General features: G+C 43.9%; 2 protein-coding genes across 3 annotated transcripts in view; both read left to right on the top strand.

The window, feature by feature from the left end:
- The first annotated feature begins 11,189 nt into the window (after positions 1-11,189).
- The window catches only part of LOC117815598 (B-cell receptor CD22-like), a 36,037-nt gene continuing 19,310 nt past the window's right edge, over positions 11,190-27,916 (top strand). Inside the window, exon 1 of the mRNA XM_034687406.1 lies at positions 11,190-11,227. The gene's annotated coding sequence lies outside the window, so the exon portion shown is untranslated. The remainder of the gene's footprint in view (positions 11,228-27,916) is intronic.
- On the top strand, positions 11,568-26,282 carry LOC117815939 (B-cell receptor CD22-like). Of its 2 annotated transcripts, XM_034687971.1 has the most exons (6): positions 11,568-11,719; positions 11,815-12,072; positions 13,644-13,904; positions 15,267-15,348; positions 15,597-15,660; positions 15,866-16,216. In XM_034687971.1, the coding sequence occupies exons 1-6, from the start codon at positions 11,584-11,586 to the stop codon at positions 16,094-16,096; spliced, it is 1,032 nt and encodes a 343-aa protein (XP_034543862.1). In that variant the 5' UTR covers positions 11,568-11,583; the 3' UTR covers positions 16,097-16,216. The 2 variants fall into 2 exon arrangements, 1 of the variants encoding a protein (XP_034543862.1); XR_004631867.1 differs by lacking the exons at positions 11,568-11,719; positions 11,815-12,072; positions 13,644-13,904; ... (1 more) ...; positions 15,597-15,660; positions 15,866-16,216 and adding exons at positions 23,976-24,087; positions 25,415-25,496; positions 25,745-25,808; positions 26,014-26,282.

The raw sequence follows: 27,916 nt of genomic DNA, 5'->3' as shown, positions 1-27,916 counted from the left end.
TATTTAGCACGTTTGAAAGGCAGGTGCAAACTGACACAGTGTTACGCACACATGGCTGCAGTCACTGTAAAGCTCATCATAACTTTACAACATGCCCATAACAGCTGGGCTTACAAGCATTACTACATTTTTTATTCAATTAAATCAAGAGAACAAAAGAAAAACAATAATAAAACAACACAAATTCAAAGCAGTTCAGCACCACGGATAGCGACCGCATCATTCTGACACCCACTTTAACTTTTTCAACTAATGAGAGCACAGTAGGTCACTGTATCAACAGATATAAAGTTTAGTAAAATTGGCACAGCGGCCAACATCTTCACATACAAACAAAAAATCAATATGAAGTACTCGGCCTACTCACCACTGTTTGGACGAGCCTTAAGCTCCGCGGACTTGTCCACGATGCGCTGTATGTACATTTTCTTTGATCAGTCATTCTCAATAGATAACATGACATGTCCACTCAGTCTCTCCTGTCCCATCGTGCTCATCAAGGGGTTCTTAGTTAGTTTTAACTTGGAGAATGAGCGCTCACTGAGCTGCGCCAGGCAGCTCTGCGTAACTCCTCATCTCGTGCTTGCAGCAGAGTGTTGGGGTGAATTGACTCAAACATGTTCCCAGTTCCATTTAAGCTGGTGAATCTTTGGGACAGTTGCTGGATGATGATATCAGGCATTGAAAACGTTCACACGAAAGTTGCTCTCTGGGACAGTGAGGCGACTGTCTTCATCCAAGTGACGCCTAACTTTTCTGGCCCTGGTTGTTTCAAAACTGTGATTAACTTCCCAATTAAGTAGCTAGAGCAAGAGTGGGAGACTTAGCCTCATCAAATTGCTCTCTAAACTCCATCAAAACACTGATTGCGTTTTGGAGTAGAGTAGATGGGTAAATTAGTGCGCCTTATTTGGGATCTTAGTAGATCAGGCCCCTAGGTCTGTTGTGATCAAACAAGGTTGAGCTCGTGGATATTGACTTGGGATGCTGGTTATGGTAACGGGGGCAGAGCTAACTTCCTACTACAACCAATAGCAGGATTCAAGTGACAGACAAAGTTTTCCTAACTCAGCAGATAATCCTCCTCACTCTCTGTCCTCACAGTGAGCTCCTGTTTATTCCTGATCCCATAAAAACAGGGAGAGTCACAGAGTTTGGGGAAGCTGCACAGAGATAGAATGAAAGTGTCCCGTATATTCCAGATGAGTGAATCTCCGCTGGTCCATACGTCACTGATGTCACCGGGTGTTCTGCACACTGATTGGTTATCGATAGATTAGCTGGGGTTCAGATATTTCAACTTTCACAAGTTATTTGCTTCATTCGTGCATATCGTGGCATTCGCTTCACCCAATTTGCTGCCAGACCACTACTCAAGTCTTTCGCCTCTTTACATTGACTTTACATGAAATTCTTTCATGAGAATGATTTCATTCACGTTTCCAAGATTATCCCTAAATGTCAATGTGATTTATCTAATCCTACCAGTGAAGTGTCTCACATGTCTCTCTTTAATTCTAGATGAATCAACAGTAATAATGAACATCATCAGGTTGACTCTGTCTGTTGTGATGCTGATTCCTCTGCTTCTCTTCACTCTGTGCAGCAGGTAAAACCATGACAATCCATCAGATCAATAATCTCAGACTCTAGTTTTAAATTTGTGCTCTTCATTGTTAAATTTGGATTTTTTTTTTGTCTTTGGATTTAATCCAGGAGGAAGAAAACTCTGAGCTCCACCTGTGAACCAAATGAACGTGTGGAGATGTTAGAGGTGAGAGAGAGAGAGAGAGAGAGAGAGAGAGAGAGAGAGAGAGAGGCCTGACTGACTAAACCTTTCTACAGAGGTGTTGAAAGATTAAAGATATGTCATGATTTAATGTAGAAAATGTAACAAGTACACAGAAGGTTTTTTAGGAAAAATAACCCCATCAAAATACAAAAAGCTTTTAATTATAATTGAATTATTTTGAACTAAAACCTGATCATCTGTCATCAGCTGGACTCTGGTTCTGAGTATGTGAACGTCTCAGCCGTCCCTGCAGCCCAGACAGAAGACACAGAGGACCAGGAAGACCTGGTGTGAAGTCCAGAGAGGTGAGAGCCTCCTGCACTGAAGACAACAGACTGAGTTCAGATCTACAGTCACAGTTCCAACTATAACATTAGTTGTTGTTGTTTTGTTCCAGATGCAGTGTGACCAGAGGACTCAGTGTGGAGAGCGAGGATGTGGATGAAGTGGAAACATTCAACTTTAACTGCAAAAGTTTCCATGTTGAATTTTCAGCAGCACAGAGACATGTAGCGTGGGAACATGTCATCACAACTTTAACTCCCAACTGTTAACAAAGATGTTGACATAGATAACAGTTTATCCGTGAATACTGTTCAAAAGAACGGAAGTTAACATTAAGGTTATTCAGTAGACAACAAATAAACAGCCTGAACCTGGAAGACACTTTCTGTCATTTGAAGAAGTGTGAAAATCTCCTCAGTGAAACACTGACATCAGTACTTTACAGACTTGTTCCACAACACAGAAGCTAAATCTGAACAGTTAAATCAGGGCTGTCAAACTCATTTCAGTTCAGGGGCCACATACAGCCCAAGTTGATCTGAAGTGGGCCGGACCAGTAAAATCATAACATAATAACCTATAGAGAAGGACAACTCCGAATTTTACCCTTTGTTTTAGTGCAAAAAAGTACATTCTGAAAATGTTCAGGTTTCCCATTCACCTGACACACAGAGTGTAATGTTTACAGTAAAAGAAAAGATAGATTATAATAATGAACAAGGTAAAGTTGACTATTTTGGACCCCCCCAGCTCCAGCATGAACAGTTTGCTTGCTGGACAGTGTTGTATGCAGGGGTCCAAAAAGTCTGAATTTCTGCCGATTATGCAAACTGCAAATATTCTTTTTCCTCACTTTGGAAAAAAAAAAGTTTCTTAGTGCCGTTCAGGTGCCCTCTGTCGGCTGTCTGATTGTAGGACAAATTTGAAATAGTAGGTACTTTTATTGAAAAATTGCAGTTAATGACTTCTCACTTTGCAAAGTCATCCCGCGGGCCGGATTGGAACCTCTGGCGGGCCGGATTTGGCCCGCGGGCCGTATGTTTGACACCCCTGAGTTAAATAATACTCTTAGAAACTGTGAAAGTAAACCAAGTTTAGCACAGATGTATATACAGTTGTGCTCATAAGTTTACATACCCTGGCAGAATTTGTTTTTTTGGGGGGCATTTTTTCAGAGAATATGAAAGATAAGAGAAAAACTTTTCTTTCACTCATGGTTAGTGGATAGGTGAAGCCATTTATTGTCAAACAACTGTGTTTACTCTTTTTATATCATAAGAACAACAGAAACTACCCAAGAAATCATAAATTCTGCCAGGGTATGTACATTTATGAGCACAACTGTATATATATTGTTTTATTATATGTATGTATTTGTAATAGAACAAAAACAAACAAGAAACAAAAGTAGAAAAGCAAAGCCCCTCCCGCCTCCATCAACCACCAAACCAGTTCCTGCCCACCCCGATCCCACCACGATCTCCATAAATGGAAGACTAAAAAGATATTAAACAGAAGGGAGAGTCAGCTACTCAACATATCATCCAACATTTGTAAACAAACAGATTTCATCTGACCGTAAACCAGGAAGGCAAAACCAAGAGTTGTATTAAAATAAACAGACAAAGAAAAAGAGTGACATTTGTCAGACAAAAGTCAAGACACATTGCAAACGCCAAGAAGGACCTGAGTGATCATGGCATACATTCACATGCATATATACACACACACATATATATATATATGTAAAAACCTATATATACACACATACTATAATTGCTATAGTGATATTGCATAATTTTGATGCCCATGTTTCTGTGTATTCCTGCTTGTTATTTTGCAGCCTGAAAGCTACCTTTTCTAACTTGGTTATTTCCATTGCTTCGGTGATCCTTTCTTCTAGGATGGTGCATTAGATTCAATCCAGTTAGCCATGATGACTTTTTTTGTGACCATACAGACAGAAACATTTTTTTGTTCTTTAAAGCTAGGGACGGAAAACTAGCATGAATTTGAATGTAGCATTTCCTCATGACTCCATTGTTTTCTCTTTGCAAAGAGCACATTATGGATTGATTACCATCGGGACATAAAGATCATTTTAACCAGTATGACAAAAAGTGAATCTAAATCTGACTACCAACCCCAGCTTTAAGGAAACATCATTAAAGCTATGGAGGTCTCCAAGTATACATGTTTGTGGTGTGAGTGATATGACTGAGTTAATATGGGTCAGTGCTTTTTTTTTGATATATCAAGCCAGATGTCTTAGTTTAGCACAGATATGATTACAGCTGTTCTTTGAGATGTGTCATTTAGTATGCCTTGGACAGAGAATGTTTGAAAACCTCTGGAGAGATTAATAAAATGTTAAAATGTTTTCAAAAATAAAACTTACAGCAACAAAATACAGCTTATACGTTCTTATACATGTGTTATAGAATCATATAATTGTTCATTGATTGTTAATAACTGTTAAAGATGTAGTCTGTTTTTGGGGGCGCTCCAAAAGGGAATAAAGTTTAAACTGTGTTCATGTGTGAGGACTTCCTTTGTGTTCAGCAACATGTAGCACCATCTGTTATCGTCACCCTACCAGCTGACTGGAGTTGACTTGAGCACAGTCTACAGTAGTGTTGATAGTGAGGTACAGCTGGACCGGCTGCTTGTGACCAGTTTGTAGAGACTTACTCCATCCCCCTCCCCTGGTCACTTGTTATCTTTAACTGAGGAGTCTTTTCAATCAAACAAACACTCCTCAAGGTTTTTTTTACTTGGTAGTAAAACATACTTTTAGGTATCATGTCAACACCTCCAGAAATGTAACATTTTGTAATGCTGAGCTCAAGTGGAGGTCTGCCAATATGGTCTGAATTTTAACTTAAAGCCTATTTTTTGCCAATTTACAGGGTTCATATTTTAACAAACTCCTCTTAGAGGTTTTATCCAGTCAACTTCACATTTGGTCAGTGTGTAAGAGACAACTTGAAGACTACACTGTTTTAAAAGCTTGAGTGTGCATCAAACCCCTGGTCCAAGCTGGAGGGCAAAGTTAGATAAATGTGGGGGGGTAGTTATTTAATGATCTAGTTGTAATTCCATACACTGCCACTAAGTGTAAGTTAAGAGTCATATTTCAGTGATAAAAGCATTTCAAAGGTCCTGTCAAGTGCATTGATTCGCTGCAACCCCCACTCTTCCTCTTTAAAACTAGTACTATTTATTTTGCTCTCACTTCCTTTTTTCATGTGCCTACTATAGTTATTTATATGTTACCATGCCCACTTCTCTTTATATACAATTAAGTTGAAATGCCTCATTTACATGTAAGGCTGCAGGGTAGTGTACGTACTATGAGATCAGTCTCTGTTAATAGACATTACAGAGAGAACACAGTAAGAGACTGACTGCAGCAGGTTTCCACTGAAGTCACACCAGGGGACAAACAGGAAGAGGGTGAGCAAAACTGCAGTCCTACTAGCAGGTGTGAAAATATGAACACCTCTTTAACTGGGTCTAAAAATACTTATTCTTTTCATTACTTCTAATATCATACTTGTTTTCAAGTTCAATAGAAAAAAAGGCAGAAATTAAAGAAATATAAAACCTAAAATAGTAACATGAGTAAGACGAGTCTTGCATCTTGAGTAGTTTTGCAGACATTGTGAATGTGATATATCATGGATCATTATGTTATGGTTGTAAGTAAGATAATGATATTAAATAGTATTGTTGAGGTGGTGGGTTTTGCATGATGAGGTTCAGAGACAGCAGGCCACATGAGGATACTAAAGGCATCTTTGGAACTTGCTTTGCATGTGGTTCAAAATGAAGCTCAAAACTGTGTACAGGAAGGAAGTTGGGTGTATTTTAACAGCCCGTCTCTGTCTCTTGTTCACACGCCTGGCCGTAAACGAGCGTGACAAGTCAAGACAACAACTGGCAGCATCTGATGCGATATATCTTGTGGATTTTTATCAATATTCTTTTATGTTAATAGATTTTGAACCCACACGGAGGTGAAAGGAGAAGCTATGAGTTCAACAGCAACTAAGAGTGGATTAGTCATCTTCCTTCTCTCTATAACAGGTAACGGCGTCTCCATTTTCAAATCAAATCTGAAGAGGAAGTCTTTTAAGCCTTTGTCTTTGCTGAAGTCTCTGTAAGCTGAATCAATGCATCTTTAGAACAAGTTTTATAGCTGATAAAAGTCCTCAGATAAGCCTTTTTTATAGAAAAAAAATAGGTTGTGTGTTTTTTATGGCAGCAGTTTATAACAAGTTTTATCTCAAGCCACTTTACAATAAGAGCAGGTGAAGACTGTACTCTTTGTTATATTATTCACAGAGACCCAATATTAATTCATCATGGTAAAGGAACTTTGCAACATTTAGCAACGAACAACAGAGAGGAGAAACTTTGTTTAACAGACAGAAACCTCGAGCAGAACCAGACGCATGTTTAACACTCACCTGCTGCAGCTGTGTCGAGCTTACAGGAAGAGAGACGAATAGAGACACGAAAATAGAGGAACAACAAAAGAAACTACAACAATAGATACAACACATTCATGGCTACAATGGCAACATAGTAAAAGTCGAAAGTATGAGTGGTTTAAGCAGGAACAGGAAGTATGACTATCCACTGATCAGCTTGTTAGAAACATCAACCACTATCATGCTGTTAAAACAGGGAGGAATGATAATGTTGATAATATCAGCTAAGGTTGAGCAGCTGTAAGATGCATTAACATTTACAGTAATGATACTAAAGGTAAGACTGATATTTATATTTGTAGATGCTGAAGTCAGGCACGCCCAACAGGCCATCTTTAGCAACGATCCAGAAGAACCTCAAGAACTCCTGGGAAGATCTATAGTAACTCTAAAGTGACATTAAGATTTAAAGTTGTTGACATGCAAACAGATAGATGAGAGAGCTTCTCTGCACCCATCAGCAGTCATCTAACCACAGTTTAGTTCTAACGCTTGTCTATTAATAGATATCTGCATGCAACAAACACAGGATGTCCCTAGAAGTTGGTAGATGCTTCCGGATTGAGAAGTACCACATGCATGGTCTAGGTCAGGGGTTCTCAAACGTTTTGAGCCAGGGACCCCTTACAGGTGAGAAAATTGTCTAAGGACCCTCTCACAATTGTAACACAGATTAAGCACATTAATGATGTGTCATGATCAGAAGCTGCGGCTCTGAGAGTCGATGCTTTATAGTGAATCAGAAGAGCCGGCTCGCATCCAGAGAGAGAGCCGGCTCCCAGTTTTTTCCTTTCCCTGCTTAGCTCTCTCAGTGCTCAGCCCCAGCTCTGCTCACAGCAGACCTTTGTTTTGATTGTTCAGCATGGCAGCCATGCGACCAATCACATGTGAGGATATAGGATACAGGTGATGGAGGGCAGGCTGTGTATCGTGGCTTCATCTGTTCCTTCTGAGAGGGTTAGGGTTAGGGTTCTTCTCAAAGACCGGGCAAATTCTCACTGAGAGGAGAAATCGGATCAGACCATCAAAGCTGAGGCATCTGATTTTTCTCAATGCCAACCTGAGGACATTAATAATGTTTGCTCTAGTTTGGTTCTGGTTCTGGTTCTGGTTCTGTTTGCTCGAGTTTGGTTCTTTTTTCTGTTTGCTTGAGTTTGGTTCTGGTTCTGTTTGCTTGAGTTTGGTTCTGGTTCTGTTTGCTTGAATTTGGTTCTGGTTCTGGTTCTGTTTGCTTGAGTTTGGTTCTGGTTCTGGTCCTGTTTGCTTGAGTTTGGTTCTGGTTCTTTTTGCTTGAGTTTGGTTCTGGTTCTGGTTCTGTTTGCTTGAGTTCGGTTCTGGTCCTGTTTGCTTGAGTTTGGTTCTGGTTCTGTTTGCTTAATTTTAGTTCTGGTGCTAACCCTAACCCTAACCCTAACCCTAACCCTAAACCTAAACCTAAACCTAAACCTAACCCTAACCCTAATCATAATCCCAATCCCAATCCTCTTGATGCGAGAATGGTTTTGAAACAGAATAAATGCACAAAATTGGTAAACTATAATGCTTCTCATACAAACACTGTACGTAAAGAGTTTTCAACAGCGGAGTTAAAAGAGCTGGCTCTCTGAAATGAGCCGAACTTACCATCACTAAAGCACATGCTTACTACCATTTGCACTCTTAGTTGCCCTTGGAACTATTTGTATTGTAAAACGTATCAATGTAAATACTTCAGACCTGTACCATAGTGATAAACAGATAACACTTCAATTTGAACCCCCGGCGTAGGCTACGCCGTCGATTTGACGCAGAGGTATAAATCAGGCTTCAGACAGGATGGGCCTGAGTTCTTTTCTCTTCATGATTTACATCAGCCTCCATAAACAATCAAAATGAATAGTCACGGTCATGATTATAGTTTCTAATCTGCTTTCTGTTACAGTGGTACACGGTCAGCATGGCTCAGGGGTGACTTACTCTTCTACTCAGATCTGTGCCCCTAAAGGATCAACAGTGGACATACCTTGCACCTACACATATCAACCCAGACGGAATGAGCATGTTGTGTTTGTTGCTGCTTTCTGGTTCAGAGAAATGAATGGAAATGACCCTGTGGACCTGAGATCAGACTCAAACTACACAGGTCGTGTGGAGTATCAATTTTATGTGAACGGCTGCACTCTGAGAATCAAAGACCTGAGAGAGAGCGACTCAGCTGAGTACAAGTTCACACTGAGAACAAACAAACCGGATCAGAGCTTGACTGGGTCACCTGGAGTTTCTTTGTCTGTCACAGGTAAGATCTTTAACTGAGTGTCCTTATGAAGATCTAAGCTGTTAAATTCCATATCTGATTGTAACTTTGCAAAATTTAAGAAGCTCAAGGAAGTGAATACCCATACAGGGCAATACATTCCCAAGTCATAAAATATCACATACAGATGTGTTGAATGCTGCGTTTGTGTATTTACATGTGTGTCTGAATAGAAGTTATACCTATGCTTATTCTTTACAGATCTACAGGTGACAGTGATTAACTCAACAGATTACCAGGGTCAAAGCTGGGCAGAGCTCAAGTGTCACAGCAGCTGTCATGTACCTGCTCATCTCTCCTACATCTGGTACAGGAATGGTCGGACCACTTCGACAGAAACATCCTTTTCAGGAGTCGTTTATCCTGCAGACAGCTTCGCCTGTGCTCTTAGAGGACATGAGGACTCTCCTTCTCCTGCAGTGTGTGAGTTTACGTCACAGTCCTCCACTGACAAAGCGCCATTTGGTGGCTAATTGGACAGATAGCTCTATCAAATGACTGTGGGGTTCCAATCAAGGATTGCCCCACTTACCAATTCCATAAAACATAAACCTATCAAACTGTTTTTCATTAAACTGCACAGGATCAATTCAACCCGCTCTGCATCACAGCTTAATAAGTATGTCTCTGACAATCTGTTGACAAAGGTTTTATCTTCCAGGTGTTGAAGGGGAGAACTGCAACAGAGTGACGTACGCTGACAGAAGAATCTGTGCATTCGAAGGCTCATCGGTGGACATTTCTTGTACTTACAGCAGCTCTGCAGCCATTACATCAAAGTTCTGGTTCAGTCCTGAACGTAGTCAACAGTGGAAGTTCCCCGCAAGACATGAGGACCTGAAAGAAGACACTCAGTTTGGAGCTCGCATTCAAGTTATTGAAACAGAGAGAGGACGCTCCACTCTGAGGATCACTGACCTGAGACAGACCGATTCAGCCCAGTATCACTTCACATTTAAAACAAAGAGTGTTGAATGGAGCAGCGTTTTACCTTCTACAACTCTGACTGTCACAGGTACTGACAAACATGAACTGATAACCACAGAAGCAGTTTAGTCTCGTCGTTTGGTTGAACAGAGTTTTCTATAAAGCACTCAAAAGGGTTTTCATGTTGCAACCAACAGCTAGCTAGCTAGCTTTTTCTATTTAGCCTGCCCTGTAGTTAAATAGAAAGATTACCAGACTTGACAGCTCATCCCACAGAGTGTTGCCTATACAAGATGTAAACATAGACGCTGTGGTCTGTGGAATGCAGTTTTGAGCCTTAGGTTTGATGGCCAGATCTCAGATAAGATAAGAGGGTAGATATCAAAGAGTTAGCAGACATTAGGCGTAGACATCAGATATGAAACTAAGCAGTGTTGTCCTTGTACACTCATCAGAATATCTTTTTACTGTTAATGTTAAAGACTTTTTGTGATTCTGGCTCAAACATCCAGCTCTACAGGTGCAGGTGATCAAAGTTGACTGGACTTCTCGCTATGCAGAGCTGAAGTGTCACAGCAGCTGCAGTCCAGCTGGTCAGCTGTCCTACATCTGGTTCAAGAGCGGAGAGAAGATTCAGACAGAAACGTCTTCGGTTTCAGTATCCATTGATTCTTTAAACAGCTACGCCTGTGCTCTGAAAGGACATGAGGATTCCCCTTCTCCTCCAGTGTGTGAGTTTAACATCACCATCTGCTGGTGCCTGGAACCGGACTGTTTACTTTGACTGCTCACAATTCAGCAGCTGCTGGTGGCTCAATAATCTCTGAGAGTTTTAGTGGAGAGTTATGGTTAAAGTCCTGTGAGAATGTGAGATGTGTTGTTTTTATAAAACATAGCTAAAAAGCTCTTAACTGTTTGACTGCTAACAGCCAGTGACTGTTTCCTCTTAGCTTTGCTTTAACAATACAAGCTTGAGCATGAATTTAAAGCATGTGCATTAACAACCATTTAGCAGGTCTACATGTGAAGGTAATTTATTTTGCCAACACAAAATCAAAAAGGCTTTCTTTATTATTTTAGGTGTCTATGGGGAATACTGCAACAGGGTGACGTACAACAAGAGGAGGATCTGTGCCCTAAAAGGCTCATCAGTGGACATTTCATGCACATACTACAGTTATTGGGCTCCTAATTCGGTCTTTTGGTTCAGTCCTGCACGTAGTCCTCACTGGCAGACTCAAACACAGCCTGAGGACCTAAAAGAAGACTCCCAGTATGTAGGTCGTGTTCAGGTCTTTGAAACAGAGAGAGGACGCTCCACTCTGACAATCTCTGACCTGAGAGAGAGCGATTCAGCAGAGTATCGCTTTAAGTTCAAACGACCGCACTCGGATTGGGGGAACAGTTTCCGTGGTACAACTCTGACTGTCACAGGTACTGAAGAACACACCTGGTACAGCAGCACCACACAAGCTTTTACCACCTTCTATTAAGGCTCCTCTCCTTCAGAGATGTTTTTATTATTAAGATGAATACACTTCACTCATGACAAATTCTTTGATTCTATGATTCAAACTTTTGTGTGTGTTTGTTGAAGTCACTGAAGTCTTGAACTAAGACGCTCTAACTACAAAGATTACAATGTAAGCACTGTCACAGTCATCTGTTGATATGTTGTGTTGTTCCTCATGTGTCCAGCTCTGCAGGTGCAGGTAACCTCGGTAACAGTCCACCAGGATTACACTGAAGCAGTGCTGAGGTGTCACAACAGCTGCTCTCCTGCTGGTGACATGTCATACATCTGGTTTAAGAATGGAAAGGAAATCCCAAATGAGGAAAAGTCCTCTCATGAGGACCGGTTTTACCCAGGAGACTTAATCTCTTGTGCTGTGAAAGGACTTGAGAAGTCTGTCTCTCCCTCAGTGTGTGAGTTTGCTCTGCTTTCTGAGAACAGTTTTCTTTGCATCACAGCATTAAGGGCATCTGGGTCTTATATTTGTTTCTCCACCTTCCTACTTTAGATGCTCTGAAGGCTCCCTCTGTGTCGGTAAGTCCTCCTGGTGAAATAACGAATGGCAGTTCAGTCACTCTGAAATGTAGCAGTGATGCTAACAGAGAAGCTAACTACACCTGGCTCAAGAGGAACCAAACACTGCCCAGGGAAGAACCACAGCTTGTCTTCACTTCCACCCAGCCCTCTGACTCTGGAGAGTATCGCTGTACATCTGAGAACGAGCTGGGAAAGAGAACATCTGAACCCGTCTTCATTGATGTCAAATGTGAGTAAAAACAAACAAACAGCCTACATGTCTGAATGAGGAGGTTTAAAGATAAGCTTTACTGACCCTGCAGGATAAATTCACTTTCAAGAACAGCTCAAAAAAAAGAGTATGTAGTTATCAAGTGCCACAAATTCCCCCCCTCCAGATATGTTTGCTAAATAGTCATTTCCTGGTTCATCATATCCTCCTAGTGACAATACATTTCTGCTGAGTCTCTGTTTCACTTTTAACAGTAAGTTATTCAGAGATTTCACCCTGGCTTATCCCAGCTCTATGGGCCTGAAAATGAAAATGAAGTCCATCCATCTATCCATCCATTTTCTTCTGCTTATCCGGGGTCGGGTCACGGAGGTAGCAGTCCAAGCAAATTGACCCAGACATCCCTCTCCCCAGAAACACTTTCCAGCTCCTCTTGGGAACCCCGAGGCGATCCCAGACCAGGTGGGACATATAATCCCTCCACCAAGTTCTGGGTCGTCCTCTGGGCCTTCTCCCAGTTGGACGTGCCTGGATCACCTCTTAAGGGAGGCGTCCAGAGGCATTCTTATCAGATGCCCGAACCACCTCAGCTGATTCCTTTCAACGCCAAGGAGCAGCAGCTCTACTCCAAGCTCCCTCCGGATGTCTGAGCTCCTGACCCTCTCTCTAAGGCTGAGCCCAGACACCCTTTGGGGGAAACTCATTTCAGCCGCTTGTATCCAAGATCTTATTCTTTCGGTCATGACCAACAGCTCATGACCATAGGTGAGGGTTGGAACATAGTCCGACAGTATATTGAAAGCTTTGCCAGCTCAGCTCCCTCTTCACCACAAGGGTTCGGGCAATGGCTGCATAACTGCTGACACTGCGCCAAATATTCACTCCCCACAGAGAGAGGGCAATCCACCACAAAAAAAAAGGGCGGTCAAACGATTGATTTTTAATCCTGAATAATAGTTGAATTTAAATATATAATCATAATTATGCTTTGGGAATAAAATGCATGCAATAAAATCAAAACAGGATCAGATCCAGTCCCATTTTACAGACAGGACTCAGTCTGATCTCATCTTAATCCACCATGAGCAGAGCACTTTGCAGCATTTAGCAAGTTACAGTGGCAAGGACAAACTTCCTTTAACAGGCAGAAACCTCCAGCAGGACCAGACTCATGTTAGACACACATCTGCTGAGACTAGCTGAGTGTTGGAGAGAGGGATAGAGGGAGATGAAGAGAGAGAGAGAGAGATGATAATGGAGAGACGGATAGTAGTAGTTGTAGCAGCTGGAGTCTGACACGTCCACAGCAGCAGAGATCCAGAGGAACCTACGAGGCAAGGGAGATCAGGGACTCCAGAAAGGTCTATGGTTAGTACCATTACATGGACAGGAAGAGTGATGGGGGGTGAGATATGATCCCAGTGTGTCAGTCCCCCCAGCAGTCTAAGCCTATAGCAGCATAACTAAGAGCTGGTCCAAGCCTGAGCCAGTGTGTTGCTAGTATGAAACTGAGATGCTTAAGTCTTTCTCTACGTTGGGAGATCCATGGAACATTTGCTCATGAATTTCTCCCCCCATGTCTCCTCCAGATGCTCCACAGCTTCCCTCCGTGTCAGTGAGTCCTTCTGGTGAGATAATGGAGGGCAGTTCAGTGAATTTGACCTGTAGCAGTGATGCTAACCCAGCAGCTAACTACACCTGGTACAAGGAGAATGAAGACTCACCAAAAGCTGTAGGACCGGTCTTCATCATCACTGAATCCAGAGCTGAACACAGTGGGAATTATTACTGTGAAGTCCATAATGGAATAGGACGTCAGAACTCCACCTTACTCCTGATTGTTGTGGCAGGTTAGTTTCCATTTTCTTTACACTGACAACAGCAGTGATCAAAACACATTCACTGATTTAATGTTAGAAGAGAGACACTTATTAAACCGTCTTTGAGAAAGTGCTCTGACCACATCTGTTCTGGGATGACTTGGAACTTGGTTTAACAAGGAATTGGATGCCAACAATAACTTTTTTAGTCCTAAGTTCAGTTTGATAATTGTTAGTGTAGCACAATATAAGTGTAGTCATTTGTCTTTATATGGTTACGTTTAAAAACATCATATAAACAGATGAATAAAAACATGAATGGAAATCATAAAATACATTTAAAAGCAGTAGTAAATAGGTTGGTTTTAGTGAGGGTTTTGAAAGGGGACAGGTTGGGACAGTTTCAAATGTTAAGTGGTAAGGCGTTGCAGAGAGTGGGGGCGGTGATAGAGAAAGCTCTACCCCCCAGGTTCGGTGGTTGATGTCAGGTGGTAGAGAGAGGAGATGGGCGTTGGAGGATCGGAGGTTACAGGAGGGTGTGTGGTGGTGGAGCAGGTTGGTGAGGTAGGAGGGGGCCTGGTTATGGAGGGCTTTGTGGGTGAGGAGGAGGATTTTAAAATGTATTTGCTGTCTGATAGGGAGCCAGTGGAGGTTTTGGAGGACAGGGGTGATGTGGTCACAGGAGCGGGTTGTAGTTTGTTGAGTTGTTTTGAAGGAAGGCCGTGGAGGATGCTATTGCAGTAGTGGAATCTGGAAGTGATAAAGGCGTGGATCAGGGATTCAGCGGTGGAGAAGGAGAGAGATGGACCAAGGTTGTGAACATGTGAGGACGGAGTAAGGGAAGCATTAGGTTGAAGTTGTTGGTGGCCGATGAATCAGAGGTGATTTAATTTCGGTCAGGCAGTTGTTCAGGGTGGAGAGGGTTGGAGCAGTAAAGGAACAGTGGAGATGTAAAGTTGGATGTCGTCAGTGTAGCAGTGGAAGCGGAGACCGTGACGACGGGTGATTTTACAGATTGGGAGAATGTAGAGAATAAAGAGGAGGGGACCAAGCACCGAACCCTGGGGGATGCCCTGGGGCAGGGGAGCTGCGGGGGAGGTGCAGTTGTTCATATTGATGAATTGGTGTCTGTCTGTGAGGTATGATTTGATCCAGGAGAGTGCAGTGCTAGTAATGTGTAGAGTTGATTGTAGACGAGAGAGGAGGGTGGTGTGGTTGATGGTGTCAACCCTCAACCACACCAAATAAACCAAATGAACAATGAAACTGCATGCTGAGTTTAGTCTTCCTGACTGAACTCACACGAGAGCTTCATTTGTACTTTAGTAGACTTAAAGTTTCTCTAACAGTCCAGCTAATTGTCAGTGTTGTCGCTTTATCACCTTTACCCAGGAGCATGGACATCAACAGCTGTTGGAACAAGCCTTGCTGTAGTCTTTGTCATCTTACTCCTCGTTGTATTCATCCTGATAAGGTAAGCAGTTTGCTTTGATTCGATTATAGTCTATTAGGGGTCACATGCGTCGCATTGGTTAAAAGTTTTGATAAACAACAAAGCGGTCTCAAGTTATCTAGAACTTCTGGGGATAACCTCCAAAATGCGTCTTCATGGAACTTCACATGCTTAGAGTTTTCTTCCCATTTCATTAAATCAATAAAAATCAAATCAGTCAGTATTCAGAGTTTAATGCTTCATTCATCCTTTAAAATCCTCCTACACAGAAAAAAGAGAGCCTCAAAGCGATCAGCTGAGAATGGAGAGACAGCAGGTGACACCCAGGAACAGGTGAGAAAGAATCAAAAGTCTAAATCCTGAATAAGGGGCCGTGTCCACTGCCGCCATTTCTTTGTATGGGCAGCGCAAAAATGATGAATCACAGGCAAAAAGCTGCATAACCACTGAAAAACAAACCCCAATGTAAAGCCACTAATATCCCTGACAAGTCTCTGATCATTAAAATCAACGTCTCCCATCTTTTTCATCCGAACAGTGCCTTCCTCCTCAGAGCACGCAAGAGGAGCAGGACCTTCATTATTCCATCGTTCAGTTCATCACAAACCCAGAGCCAGAGTCTCTCTACTCCTGCATCAGACCAGTTCAACCAGAGTCTCTCTACTCCTGCGTCAGACCAGTTCAACAACACGGACACCAGCTGCAAGAGAATCAGGATGTTGTATATGCCGCTGTCACTATTAACAAGCCCACTTCTGCCCTGAGCTGAGCAGGATGGGAGCGTTTCTGCAACATTTAGAAATAGTGAATCTGCAGCTTTGTATTTACATGAAACGTGTTGTTTATTTAAGCAAATAACTGATGTAATATAACTCCTAAAACAGCATTAAAGGTGACATATCATGCAAAATGGACTTTTTAATGGTTCTCTACCTGAAATATGTGTCCCTGTCTACAAACCCCCTGAAAATGAAAAGAATCCATTCTGCCCCTGTTCTGATTTCTCCACCTTTCTGTAAATGTGTGCTGAAACCAGCCGTTTCAGTTTTCAGTGTTTTTCATACGTCACAACGCCATCCGGTCTGTAACAGGAAGTCAGAGCTCGGAGCTTGTTCAGCCCATAGACTGTATAAAATACAACTCAACCCCTCCTCCGTTTTTCATTCCCTGCACATGTGTGCTAACAAGGAGCTTAGGAGGGAGGCATGCTAGTTGTAGGCTGTCTTAATAAGCACAAAGGTCGGTTTTACTCCCCACGTCTGCAGATTTGAAGATCTAGTGGATGATTTTTATTTTTCATTGAAAAGTGCTAGCGCTTGTGACTGTGTGCATGCGACCATCATCATCCCTCTTAGAACTCTGGCCTAACTTTTATTGACAGCTAATATCATGTTCTGTAAAAGAGGGCGTGAACACCTAGGTAGACCAAAAATAAATAAATAAAGTAAAAGAAAGAATACACAAAGATATACAAAGGGACAGGGAAAGAGAAGGAGAGAGAGACCTAAGACACTTAGATGGAGAGGGACCATCTCACCATGACGCCAAAAACTCCGTGCGGTGATACTAATGATTAAGCAACTCTTAGTGTCCACAATCATTACTGAAGCTTGGTTCGCAGAGGGTTGCCCCCGTGCTGTGTTCTATTTGTGTGACAAGACCACCACTGGTGCAGATGACACCACTTGGGTCAGATCAGCCGAGCGGTTCAGCCCAGCACCCGGGCCGCGAGAGCAGTCAGGCCGAAGGACCAAACGCGCTGCAGGAGACCCAGGCCAAGGGGACAAGCCAAGGACCCAGACTGGAAGCAAACAGGTACCGCCACGGCACCCAGGGCGACCCCCAGGTCACCCAGCAGGAGGAAAGGGGGGGCAAGGGGGGAGAGATCCCGCAGCCCCCCCAAGGAACGTCTCCACAACACCGCCCCCACAGCCCCCCAAGACAGAGCCAAAGGAGCCATAAGGGCCGAAGGGGCCCAGCACCAGGAGCAGACAGCCAGGCAGCCGGGCAGGACCCAGACCACAGCCCGGCAACTGGCACGCCAGTGGGGGGAGGGTGGAGGGCCAATCCCCTCCACCCCTAACCAGCCAGCCAGATCACTCCCCCCAGCCACGCCCCCCCCCCCCCCCACCCGCGCCCCGCGACCGATGGACCAGGCTGCGGGGCATGGAGGGACACCCCAATGGCTGCCGTAGTAACACCCCCCAGCTGCCCGCCACCCCACCCCCCCAAGAGGACCGCGAGGGGACCATTGGGAATCCCGGCCTCGAGGGCGGCCGCGGACCAAGCCCCCGCAGCGGAGGGAACAGCAGAGGGATGGAGGGTGACGGGGACACCAGCCACCCACCCAGCCCTGATGGACTCCCAATGAGTAGGGCCAAGCTGCACACTAAGGCCCTACCACACCTGATCTGTGTTTGTGTCATGTAATTTGTATTTTTTTTTGTTTTGTATGTATGTTTGCTAGTGAGGTGGATTAAAATAGGGGGGGCAGGAAGGGAGGCGGGGGAGAGGGGGGAGAGCCGTAGTGCACTACTACACTACGGCAGTAGTTGTAATTCCATACACTGCCACTAAGCATTAGTTTAGAGTCATATATCAGTGATAAAAGCATTTCAGAGGTTCTGTCATGTGCATTTATTTTTTTGGCTGCACCCCCACCCTTCCTCTTTAAAACTTTACTATTTATTTTGCCCTCACGTCCTCTTTTCATGTGCCTACTATAGTTATTTATGTTACCATGCTCTTCTCCTTTTTATATACAATCAGGTTCAAATGCCTAATTTACATGTAAGACTGTAGGGTAGTGTACGTACTAGAAGATCAGTCTCTGTTAATACACAGTACAGAGTGAACACAGTGAGAGACTGACTGTAGGGAGGTTTTTACTGTAGTCACACATAGGGACAAACAGGAAGAGGGTGACCACAACTGCAGTCCTGCTAGCTGATGTGAAAAGTATTAATACAACCTCAGAAATGTGTATCTGAGTCTACAAAGTAATGCATTCTTTTGAATTCAGCTTAAACTCTCCTTGTATTACAAAGAAGAAAATATTAAAGAAATATAAAACCTAAAATAGTAACATGAGTAGACGAGTCTTGCATCTTGAGTAGTTTTGCAGACATTGTGAACGTGATATATCATAGATCATTATGTTATGGTTGTAAGTAAGATAATAATATTAAATAGTATTGTTGAGGTGGTGGGTTTTGTATGATGTTCAGTGACAGCAGGCCACATGAGGATACTGAAGTCATCTTTGTCACATGCTTTTGGTGTGTGCTTCACAAAGACGATCAAAACTGTGAAGAGGAAGGAAGTTGGGTGTATTTTAACAGCCCGTCTCTGTCTCCTGTTCACACGCCTGGCCATCAACGAGCGTGACAAGTCAAGGCAACAACTGGAAGCATCTGATGCGATATATCTTGCGGATTTGATTTATCTTGTCATACCTTAATACCTTTGAACCCACCCAGAGGTGAAAGGAGAAGCGATGAGTTCATCAGCAACTAAGAGTGGATTAGTCATCTTCCTTCTCTCTATAACAGGTAACGACGTCTCCATTTTCATATCAAATCTGAAGAGGAAGTCTTTTAAGCCTTCGTCTTTGCTGAAGTCTCTGTAAGCTGAATCAATGCATCTTTAGAACAAGTTTTATAGCTGATAAAAGTCCTCAGATAAGCCTTTTTTGTAGACGAAAGGTTTTGTGTGTTTTTATGGCAGCAGTTTATAAAAGTTTTATCTCAAGCAAATAGAGGAACAACTAAAGAAACTACAACAGATACAACACATTCATGACTACAATGGCAACATAGTAAACGTCAAAAGTATGAGTGGTATAAGCAGGAACAGGAAGTATGACTATCCACTGATCAGCCTATTTTAAACATCAACCACTATCATGCTGTTAAAACAGGGAGGAGTGTTAAAGTTGATAATATCAGCTAAGGTTGAGCAGCTCTAAGATGCATTAACATTTACAGTAATGATACTAAAGGCAAGACTGATATTTATAATTTTAGCAGCTGAAGTCAGGCACGCCCAACAGGCCATCTTTAGCAACGAATCCAGAAGAACCTCAAGAACTCCTGGGAAGATCTAAAGTAACTCTAAAGTGACATTAAGATTTAAAGTTGTTGACATGCAAACATATTGAGGAGAGAGCTTCTCTGCACCCATCGGCAGTCATCTAACCACAGTTTAGTTCTAATGCTTGTCTATTAATAGATACAGTATCTGCATGCAACAAACACAGGATGTCCCTAGAAGTTGGTCGATGCTTCCGGATTGAGAAGTACCACATGCATGGTCTAGGTTTCCAGCATGATTCTAAGACAGGATGGGCCTGAGTTCTTTTCTGTTATCATTCCCTAATCCTAATCCTAATCCTAACCCTCGGGTTAGGGTAAGAATGGTTTTATAACAGAATAAATGCACAAAATTCGTCAATTATAATGCTTCTCATACAAACACTGTACGTAAAGAGTTTTCAACAGCCGAGTCAAAAGAGCCGGCTCTCTGAAAAGAGCCGAACTTCCCATCACTAAAGCACATGCTTACTACCATTTGCACTCTTAGTTGCCCTTGGAACTATTTGTATTGTAAAACGTATCAATGTAATTACTTCAGACCTGTACCATAGTGATAAACAGATAACACTTCAATTTGAACCCCCGGCGTAGGCTACGCCGTTAATTTGACGCAGAGGTATAAATCAGGCTTCAGACAGGCTGGGCCTGAGTTCTTTTCTCTTCATGATTTACATCAGCCTCCATAAACAATCAAAATGAATAGTCACGGTCATGATTATAGTTTCTAATCTGCTTTCTGTTACAGTGGTACACGGTCAGCATGGCTCAGGAGTGACTTACTCTTCTACTCAGATCTGTGCTTTTAAAGGATCAACGGTGGACATACCTTGCACCTACACATATCCACCCAGATGGAATGAGCATGCTGTGGTTGTTGCTTCCTGGTTCAAAGAAATGAATGGAAATGACCCTGTGGACCTGAGATCAGACTCAGACTACACAGGTCGTGTGGAGTATCACTTTCGTGAGAACGGCTGCACTCTGAGAATCAAAGACCTGAGAAAGAGCGACTCAGCTGAGTACAAGTTCACACTGAGAACAAACAAACCGGATCAGAGCTTGACTGGGTCACCTGGAGTTTCTTTGTCTGTCACAGGTAAGATCTTTAACTGAGTGTCCTTATGAAGATCTAAGCTCATCTAAAGCACAGATATAGATGACAGACTGAACCAGCTGTCTTAGTACCCTGATCTAGTCTTGGTTCTGGTGTTCAGACAGCTGTTTGTGCTGGTCCTGACGATGGCATCACACTGAAATGACTGAATCAAAAGAGGTGCCTTTTAGATCAGAGTACTCCCATCATAGCACAGTTACCACATTGCATATTACAGCTCACCCACAGACTGTTGCCTATATAAGATGTAAACATAGACGCTGTGGTCTGTGGTCTGCAGTTTTGAATCCTCAATTTTGATGACCAGATCTTGGATAAGATAAGAGGGTGGATATCAAAGAGTTAGCAGACATTAGGCGTAGACATCAGACATGTAACTAAACAGTGTTGTTATTTTACAGTCACCAGAATATCTTTTTGCTGTTAATGTTAAAGACTTTTTGTGATTCTGGCTCAAATATCCAGCTCTACAGGTGAAGGTGACCAAAATTGACTTGTATGCTGGCACTGCAGAGCTAAAGTGTAACAGCAGCTGCAGTCCAGCTGGTCAGCTGTCCTACATCTGGTTCAAGAACGGAGAGAAGATTCAGACAGAAACGTCTTCGGTTTCAGTATCCTTAGATAATAAACCCAGCTATGCCTGTGCTCTGAAAGGACATGAGGATTCCCCTTCTCCTTCAGTGTGTGAGTTTAACATCACCATCTGCTGGTGCCTGGAACCGGACTGTTTACTTTGACTGCTCACAATTCAGTAGCAGCCGGTGGCTCAATAATCTCTGAGAGTTTTAGTGGAGAGTTATAGTTAATGTCCTGTGAGAATATGAGATGTGTTGTTTTTAACAAACATAACTAAAAAGCTCTTGACTGTTTGACTGCTGACAGCCAGTGACTGTTACCTCTTAACTTTGCTTTAACAATACAAGCTTGAGCATGAATTTAAAACATGTGCATTAACCATCATTTATCAGGTCTACATGTGAAGGTAATTTATTTTTCCAACACAAAATCAAAAATACTTTCTTTATTATTTTAGGTGTCGATGGTGCAATCTGCAACAGGGTGACGTACAACAAGAGGAGGATCTGTGCCCTAAAAGGCTCATCAGTCAACATTTCATGCACATACTACGCTCATCAGGGTTCTAATTCAGTCTTTTGGTTCAGTCCTGCACTTGGTCATCACTGGCAGAATCCAACACAGCCTCAGGACCTAAAAGCAGACTCCCAGTATGAAGGCCGTGTTCAGGTCTTTGAAACACAGATAGGACACTCCACTCTGAGCATCTCTGACCTGAGAGAGAGCGACTCAGCAGAGTATCGCTTTAAGTTCAAAGGACTGCACTCTGATTGGGGGAACAGTTTCCCTGGTACAACTCTGACTGTCACAGGTACTGAAAAACACACCTGGTACAGCAGCACCACACAAGCTTTTACCACCTTCTATTAAGGCTCCTTTCCTTCAGTTTTTATTATTAAGCTGAATACACTTCACTCATGACAAATTCTTTGATTCTATGATTCAAACTTTTGTGTGTGTTTGTTGAAGTCACTGAAGTCTTGAACTAAGATGCTCTAACTATAAAGATTACAATGTAAGTACTGTCACAGTCATCTGTTGATGTGTTGTGTTCCTCATGTGTCCAGCTCTGCAGGTGCAGGTAACCTCAGTAACAGTCCACCACAATTACACTGAAGCAGTGCTGAGGTGTCACCACAGCTGCCCTCCTGCTGGTGACATGTCATACATCTGGTTTAAGAATGGAAAGAAAATCCCGAATGAGGAAAAGTCCTCTCATGAGGACCAGTTTCTCCCAGGAGACTCCATCTCTTGTGCTCTGAAAGGACATGAGAAGTCTGTCTCTCCCTCAGTGTGTGAGTTTGCTCTGCTTTCTGAGAACTGTTTTCTTTGCATCACAGCATTAAGGGCATCTGGGTCTTATATTTGTTTCTCCACCTTCCTACTTTAGATGCTCTGAAGGCTCCCTCTGTGTCGGTAAGTCCTCCTGGTGAAATAACGAATGGCAGTTCAGTCACTCTGAAATGTAGCAGTGATGCTAACAGAGAAGCTAACTACACCTGGCTCAAGAGGAACCAAACACTGCCCAGGGAAGAACCACAACTTGTCTTCACTTCCATCCAGCCCTCTGACTCTGGAGAGTATCGCTGTACATCTGAGAACGAGCTGGGAAAGAAAACATCTGAACCCGTCTTCATTGATGTCAAATGTGAGTAAAAACAAACAAACAAACAGCCTACATGTCTGAATGTGGAGGTTTAAAGATAAGCTTTATTGGCCCCGCAGGATAAATTTACTTTTAACAACAGCTCACAAAAAGAGTATGTAGTTATCAAGTGCCACAAAATCCCCCCTCCAGATATGTTTGCTAAATAGTCATTTCCTGGTTCATCATATCCTCCTATTGACAATACATTTCTGGTGAGTCTGTTTCACTGTTAACAGTAAGTTATTCAGAGACTTCACCCTGGCTTATCCCAGCTCTATTGGCCTGAAAATGAAAATGAAGTCCATCCATCTATCCATCCATTTTCTTCCGCTTATCCGGGGTCGGGTCACGGAGGTAGCAGTCCAAGCAAATTGACCCAGACATCCCTCTCACCAGAAACACTTTCCAGCTCCTCTTGGGAACCCCGAGGCGATCCCAGACCAGGTGGGACATATAATCCCTCCACCAAGTTCTGGGTCGTCCTCTGGGCCTTCTCCCAGTTGGACGTGCCTGGATCACCTCTAAGGGGAGGCGCCCGGGAGGCATCCTTATCAGATGCCCAAACCACCTCAGCTGATTCCTTTCAACGCCAAGGAGCAGTGGCTCTACCCCGAGCTCCCTCCGGATGTCTGAGCTCCTGACCCTCTCTCTAAGGCTGAGACTAGACACCCTTTGGAGGAAACTCATTTCAGCCACTTGTATCCAAGATCTTATTCTTTCGGTCATGACCAACAGCTCATGACCATAGGTGAGGGTTGGAACGTAGATGACTGGTAAATTGAAAGCTTTGCCTTCCGGCTCAGCTCCCTCTTCACCACAACGGTCCGGTACAACGTCCGCTGCACCAAGCTGCCTGTCAATCTCACTCTCCATTTTATCCTCACTCATGAACAAGACCCCGAGATACTTCCCCCCAGCAGTCTAAGCCTATAGCAGCATAACTAAGAGCTGGTCCAAGCCTGAGCCAGTGTGTTGCTAGTATGAAACTGAGATGCTTAAGTCTTTCTCTACGTTGGGAGATCCATGGAACATTTGCTCATGAATTTCTCCCCCCATGTCTCCTCCAGATGCTCCACAGCTTCCCTCCGTGTCAGTGAGTCCTTCTGCTGAGGTGGTGGAGGGCAGTTCAGTGACTCTGACCTGTAGCAGTGATGCTAACCCAGCAGCTAACTACACCTGGTACAAGGAGAATGAATACTCACCAAAAGCTGTAGGACCGGTCTTCACCATCACTGAATCCAGAGCTGAACACAGTGGGAATTATTCCTGTGAAGCCCATAATGGAATAGGACGTCAGAACTCCACCTTACTTCTGATTGTTGTGGCAGGTTAGTTTCCATTTTCTTTACACTGACAACAGCAGTGATCAAAACACATTCACTGATGTAACGTTAACAGAAGAGAGACACTTATTAAACCGTCTTTGAGAAAGTGCTCTGACCACATCTGTTCTGGGATGACTAGGAACTTGGGTTAACAAGGAATTGGATGCCAACAATGATATTTTTAGAACATCATATAAACAGATGAATAAAAACATGAATGGAAATCATAAAATACATTTAAAGGCAGTAGTAAATAGGTTGGTTTTAGTGAGGGTTTTGAAAGTGGACAGGTTGGGACAGTTTCAAATATTAAGTGGTAAGGCGTTCCAGAGAGTGGGGGCGGTGATAGAGAAAGCTCTACCCCCCAGGTTCGGTGGTTGATGTCAGGTGGTAGAGAGAGGAGGTGGGTGTTGGAGGATCGGAGGTTACTGGAGGGTGTGTGGTGGTGGAGCAGGTTGGTGAGGTAGGAGGGGGCCTGGTTATGGAGGGCTTTGTGGGTGAGGAGGAGGATTTTAAAATGTATTTGCTGTCTGATAGGGAGCCAGTGAAGGTTTTGGAGGACAGGGGTGATGTGGTCACAGGAGCGGGTTGTAGTTTGTTGAGTTGTTTTGAAGGAAGGCCGTGGAGGATGCTATTGCACTAGTGGAATCTGGAAGTGATAAAGGCGTGGATCAGGGTTTCAGCGGTGGAGAAGGAGAGAGATGGACCGAGGTTGTGAACATGTGAGGACGGAGTAAGGGAAGCATTAGGTTGAAGTTGTTGGTGGCCGATGAATCAGAAGTCAGATTTTTCTCAGTGGAGGTCGTTTTTTTTGCATCCAGGATTTAATTTCGGTCAGGCAGTTGGTCAGGGTGGAGAGGGTTGGAGCAGTAAAGGAACAGTGGAGATGTAAAGTTGGATGTCGTCAGTGTAGCAGTGGAAGCGGAGACTGTGACGACGGGTGATTTTACTGATTGGGAGAATGTAGAGAATAAAGAGGAGGGGACCAAGCACCGAACCCTGGGGGATGCCCTGGGGCAGGGGAGCTGTGGGGGAGGTGCAGTTGTTCATATTGATGAATTAGTGTCTGTCTGTGAGGTATGATTTGATCCAGGAGAGTGCAGTGCTAGTAATGTGTAGAGTTGATTGTAGACGAGAGAGGAGGGTGGTGTGGTTGATGGTGTCAACCCTCAACCACACCAAATAAACCAAATGAACAATGAAACTGCATGCTGAGTTTAGTCTTCCTGTCTGAACTCACACGAGAGCTTCATTTGTACTTTAGTAGACTTAAAGTTTCTCTAACAGTCCAGCTAATTGTCAGTGTTGTCACTTTATCACCTTTACCCAGGAGCATGGACATCAACAGCTGTTGGAACAAGCCTTGCTGTAGTCTTTGTCATCTTACTCCTTGTTGTATTCATCCTGATAAGGTAAGCAGTTTGCTTTGATGTGATTATAGTCTATTAGGGGTCACATGTGTCGCATTGGTTAAAAGTTTTGATAAACAACAAAGCGGTCTAAAGTTATCCAGAACTTCTGGGGATAACCGCCGAAATGTGTCTTCATGGAACTTCACATGCTTAGAGTTTTCTTCCCATTTCATTAAATCAATAAAAATCAAATCAGTCAGTATTCAGAGTTTAATGCTTCGTTCATTCTTTAAAATCCTCCCACACAGAAAAAAGAGAGCCTCAAAGCGATCAGCTGAGATTGGAGAGACAGCAGGTGACACCCAGGAACAGGTGAGAAAGAATCAAAAGTCTAAATCCTGAATAAGGGGCCGTGTCCACTGCCGCCATTTTTTTGTATGGGCAGCGCAAAACTGACGAATCACAGGCAAAAAGCTGCATAACTACTGAAAAACAACCCCCAATGTAAAGCCACTAATATCCCTGACAAGTCTCTGATCATTACAATCAACATCTCCCATCTTTTTCATCCTAACAGTGCCTTCCTTCTCAGAGCACGCAAGAGGAGCAGGACCTTCATTATTCCATCGTTCAGTTCATCACAAACCCGCCAGAGTCTCTCTACTCCTGCGTCAGACCAGTTCAACCAGAGCCTCTCTACTCCTGCATCAGACCAGTTCAACCAGAGTCTCTCTACTCCTGCGTCAGACCAGTTCAACAACACGGACACCAGCTGCAAGAGAATCAGGATGTTGTATATGCCGCTGTCACTATTAACAAGCCCACTTCTGCCCTGAGCTGAGCAGGATGGGAGTGTTTCTGCAACATTTAGAAAATAGTGAATCTGCAGCTTTGTCTTTACATGAAACGTGTTGTTTATTTAAGCAAATAACTGATGTAATATAACTCCTAATAAAGCATTAAAGGTGACATATCATGTAAAATTGACTTTTTAATGGTTCTCTCCCTGAAATATGTGTCCCTGTCTACAAACCCCCTGAAAATGAAAAGAATCCATTCTGCCCCTGTTCTGATTTCTCCACCTTTCTGTAAATGTGTGCTGAAATGAGCCGTTTCAGTTGTCAGTGTTTTTCATACGTCACAACGCCATCCGGTCTGTAACAGGAAGTCAGAGCTCGGAGCTTGTTCAGCCCATAGACTTTATAAAATACAACTCAACCCCTCCTCCGTTTTTCATTCCCTGCACACGTGTGCTAACAAGGAGCTTAAGAGGGAGGCATGCTAGTTGTAGGCTGTCTTAATAAACACAAAGGTCAGTTTTAATCCCCACGTCTGCAGATTTGAAGATCTAGTGGATGATTTTTATTTTTCATGGAAAAGTGCTAGCGCTTGTGACTGTGTGCATGCGACCATCACCATCTCTCTTAGAACTCTGGCCTATCTTTTATTGACAGCCAATATCATGTTCTGTAAAAGAGGGCGTGAACACCTAGGTAGACCAAAAATAAATAAATAAATAAATAAAGTAAAAGAAAGAATACACAAAGATACACAAAGGGACAGGGAAAGAGAAGGAGAGAGAGACCTAAGACACTTAGATGGAGAGGGACCATCTCACCATGACGCCAAAAACTCCGTGGGGTGATACTAATGATTAAGCAACCCTTAGTGTCCACAATCATTACTGAAGCTTGGGGCGCAGAGGGTTGCCGCCGTGCCGTGTTCTATTTGTGTAACAAGACCACCACTGGTGCAGATGATACCACTTGGGTCAGATCAGCCGAGCGGTTTAGCCCAGCACCCGGGCCGGGAGAGCAGTCAGGCCAAAGGACCCAACGCGCGGCGGGAGACCCAGGCCAGGGGACAAGCCAAGGACCCAGACCGGAAGCAAACAGGTACCGCCGGGGCACCCAGGGCGACCCCCAGGTCACCCAGCAGGAGGAAAGGGGGGCGAGGGGGGAGAGATCCAGCAGCCCCCCCAAGGAACGCCTCCACAACACCGCTCCCACAGCCCCCCAAGACAGAGCCAAAGGAGCCCGAAGGGCCCCAGCACCAGGAGCAGACAGCCAGGCAGCCGGGCAGGACCCGGACCAGAGCCTGCCAACCGGCACGCCGGAGTGTGGGGACGGTGGAGGGGGAAGGGCCAATCCCCCGACCACAGCCCGCCAATCCCCCCCCCCCAGCCGGCCCGACCACTCCCCCCAGCCACGCCCCCCAGCCGCGCCCCGCGACCGATGGACCAGGCCGTGCGGGCATGGAGGGACACCCCAATGGCTGCCGTAGTAACACCCCCCCAGCTGCGCGCCACCCCACCCTCCCGAGAGGACCGCAAGGGGACCATCGGGAAACCCGGCCCCGAGGGTGGCCGCGGACCAGGCTCCCGCAACGGAGGGGACAGCAGAGGGATGGAGGGTGACGGGGACACCAGCCCCCACAGCCCCACAAGACAGAGCCAAAGGAGCCCAAGGGGCCCAGCATCA

Source organism: Notolabrus celidotus, chromosome 7 (assembly GCF_009762535.1).
Source record: "Notolabrus celidotus isolate fNotCel1 chromosome 7, fNotCel1.pri, whole genome shotgun sequence".
NCBI lineage: Eukaryota > Metazoa > Chordata > Actinopteri > Labriformes > Labridae > Notolabrus > Notolabrus celidotus.
The sequence above is the reverse complement of the archived record's forward strand: the minus strand, read 5'-3'. Positions and strand labels throughout refer to the sequence as shown.

Excerpts from the sequence above, each read along its gene's own strand:
- LOC117815939 (XM_034687971.1), top strand. The coding sequence starts at position 11,584 with ATGTCATACATCTGGTTTAAGAATGGAAAGGAAATCCCAAATGAGGAA. Across the intron at positions 12,073-13,643 it reads CGTCTTCATTGATGTCAAAT|ATGCTCCACAGCTTCCCTCC; the intron begins GTGAGTAAAAAC and ends TGTCTCCTCCAG. Across the intron at positions 15,661-15,865 it reads CAGGTGACACCCAGGAACAG|TGCCTTCCTCCTCAGAGCAC; the intron begins GTGAGAAAGAAT and ends TCATCCGAACAG.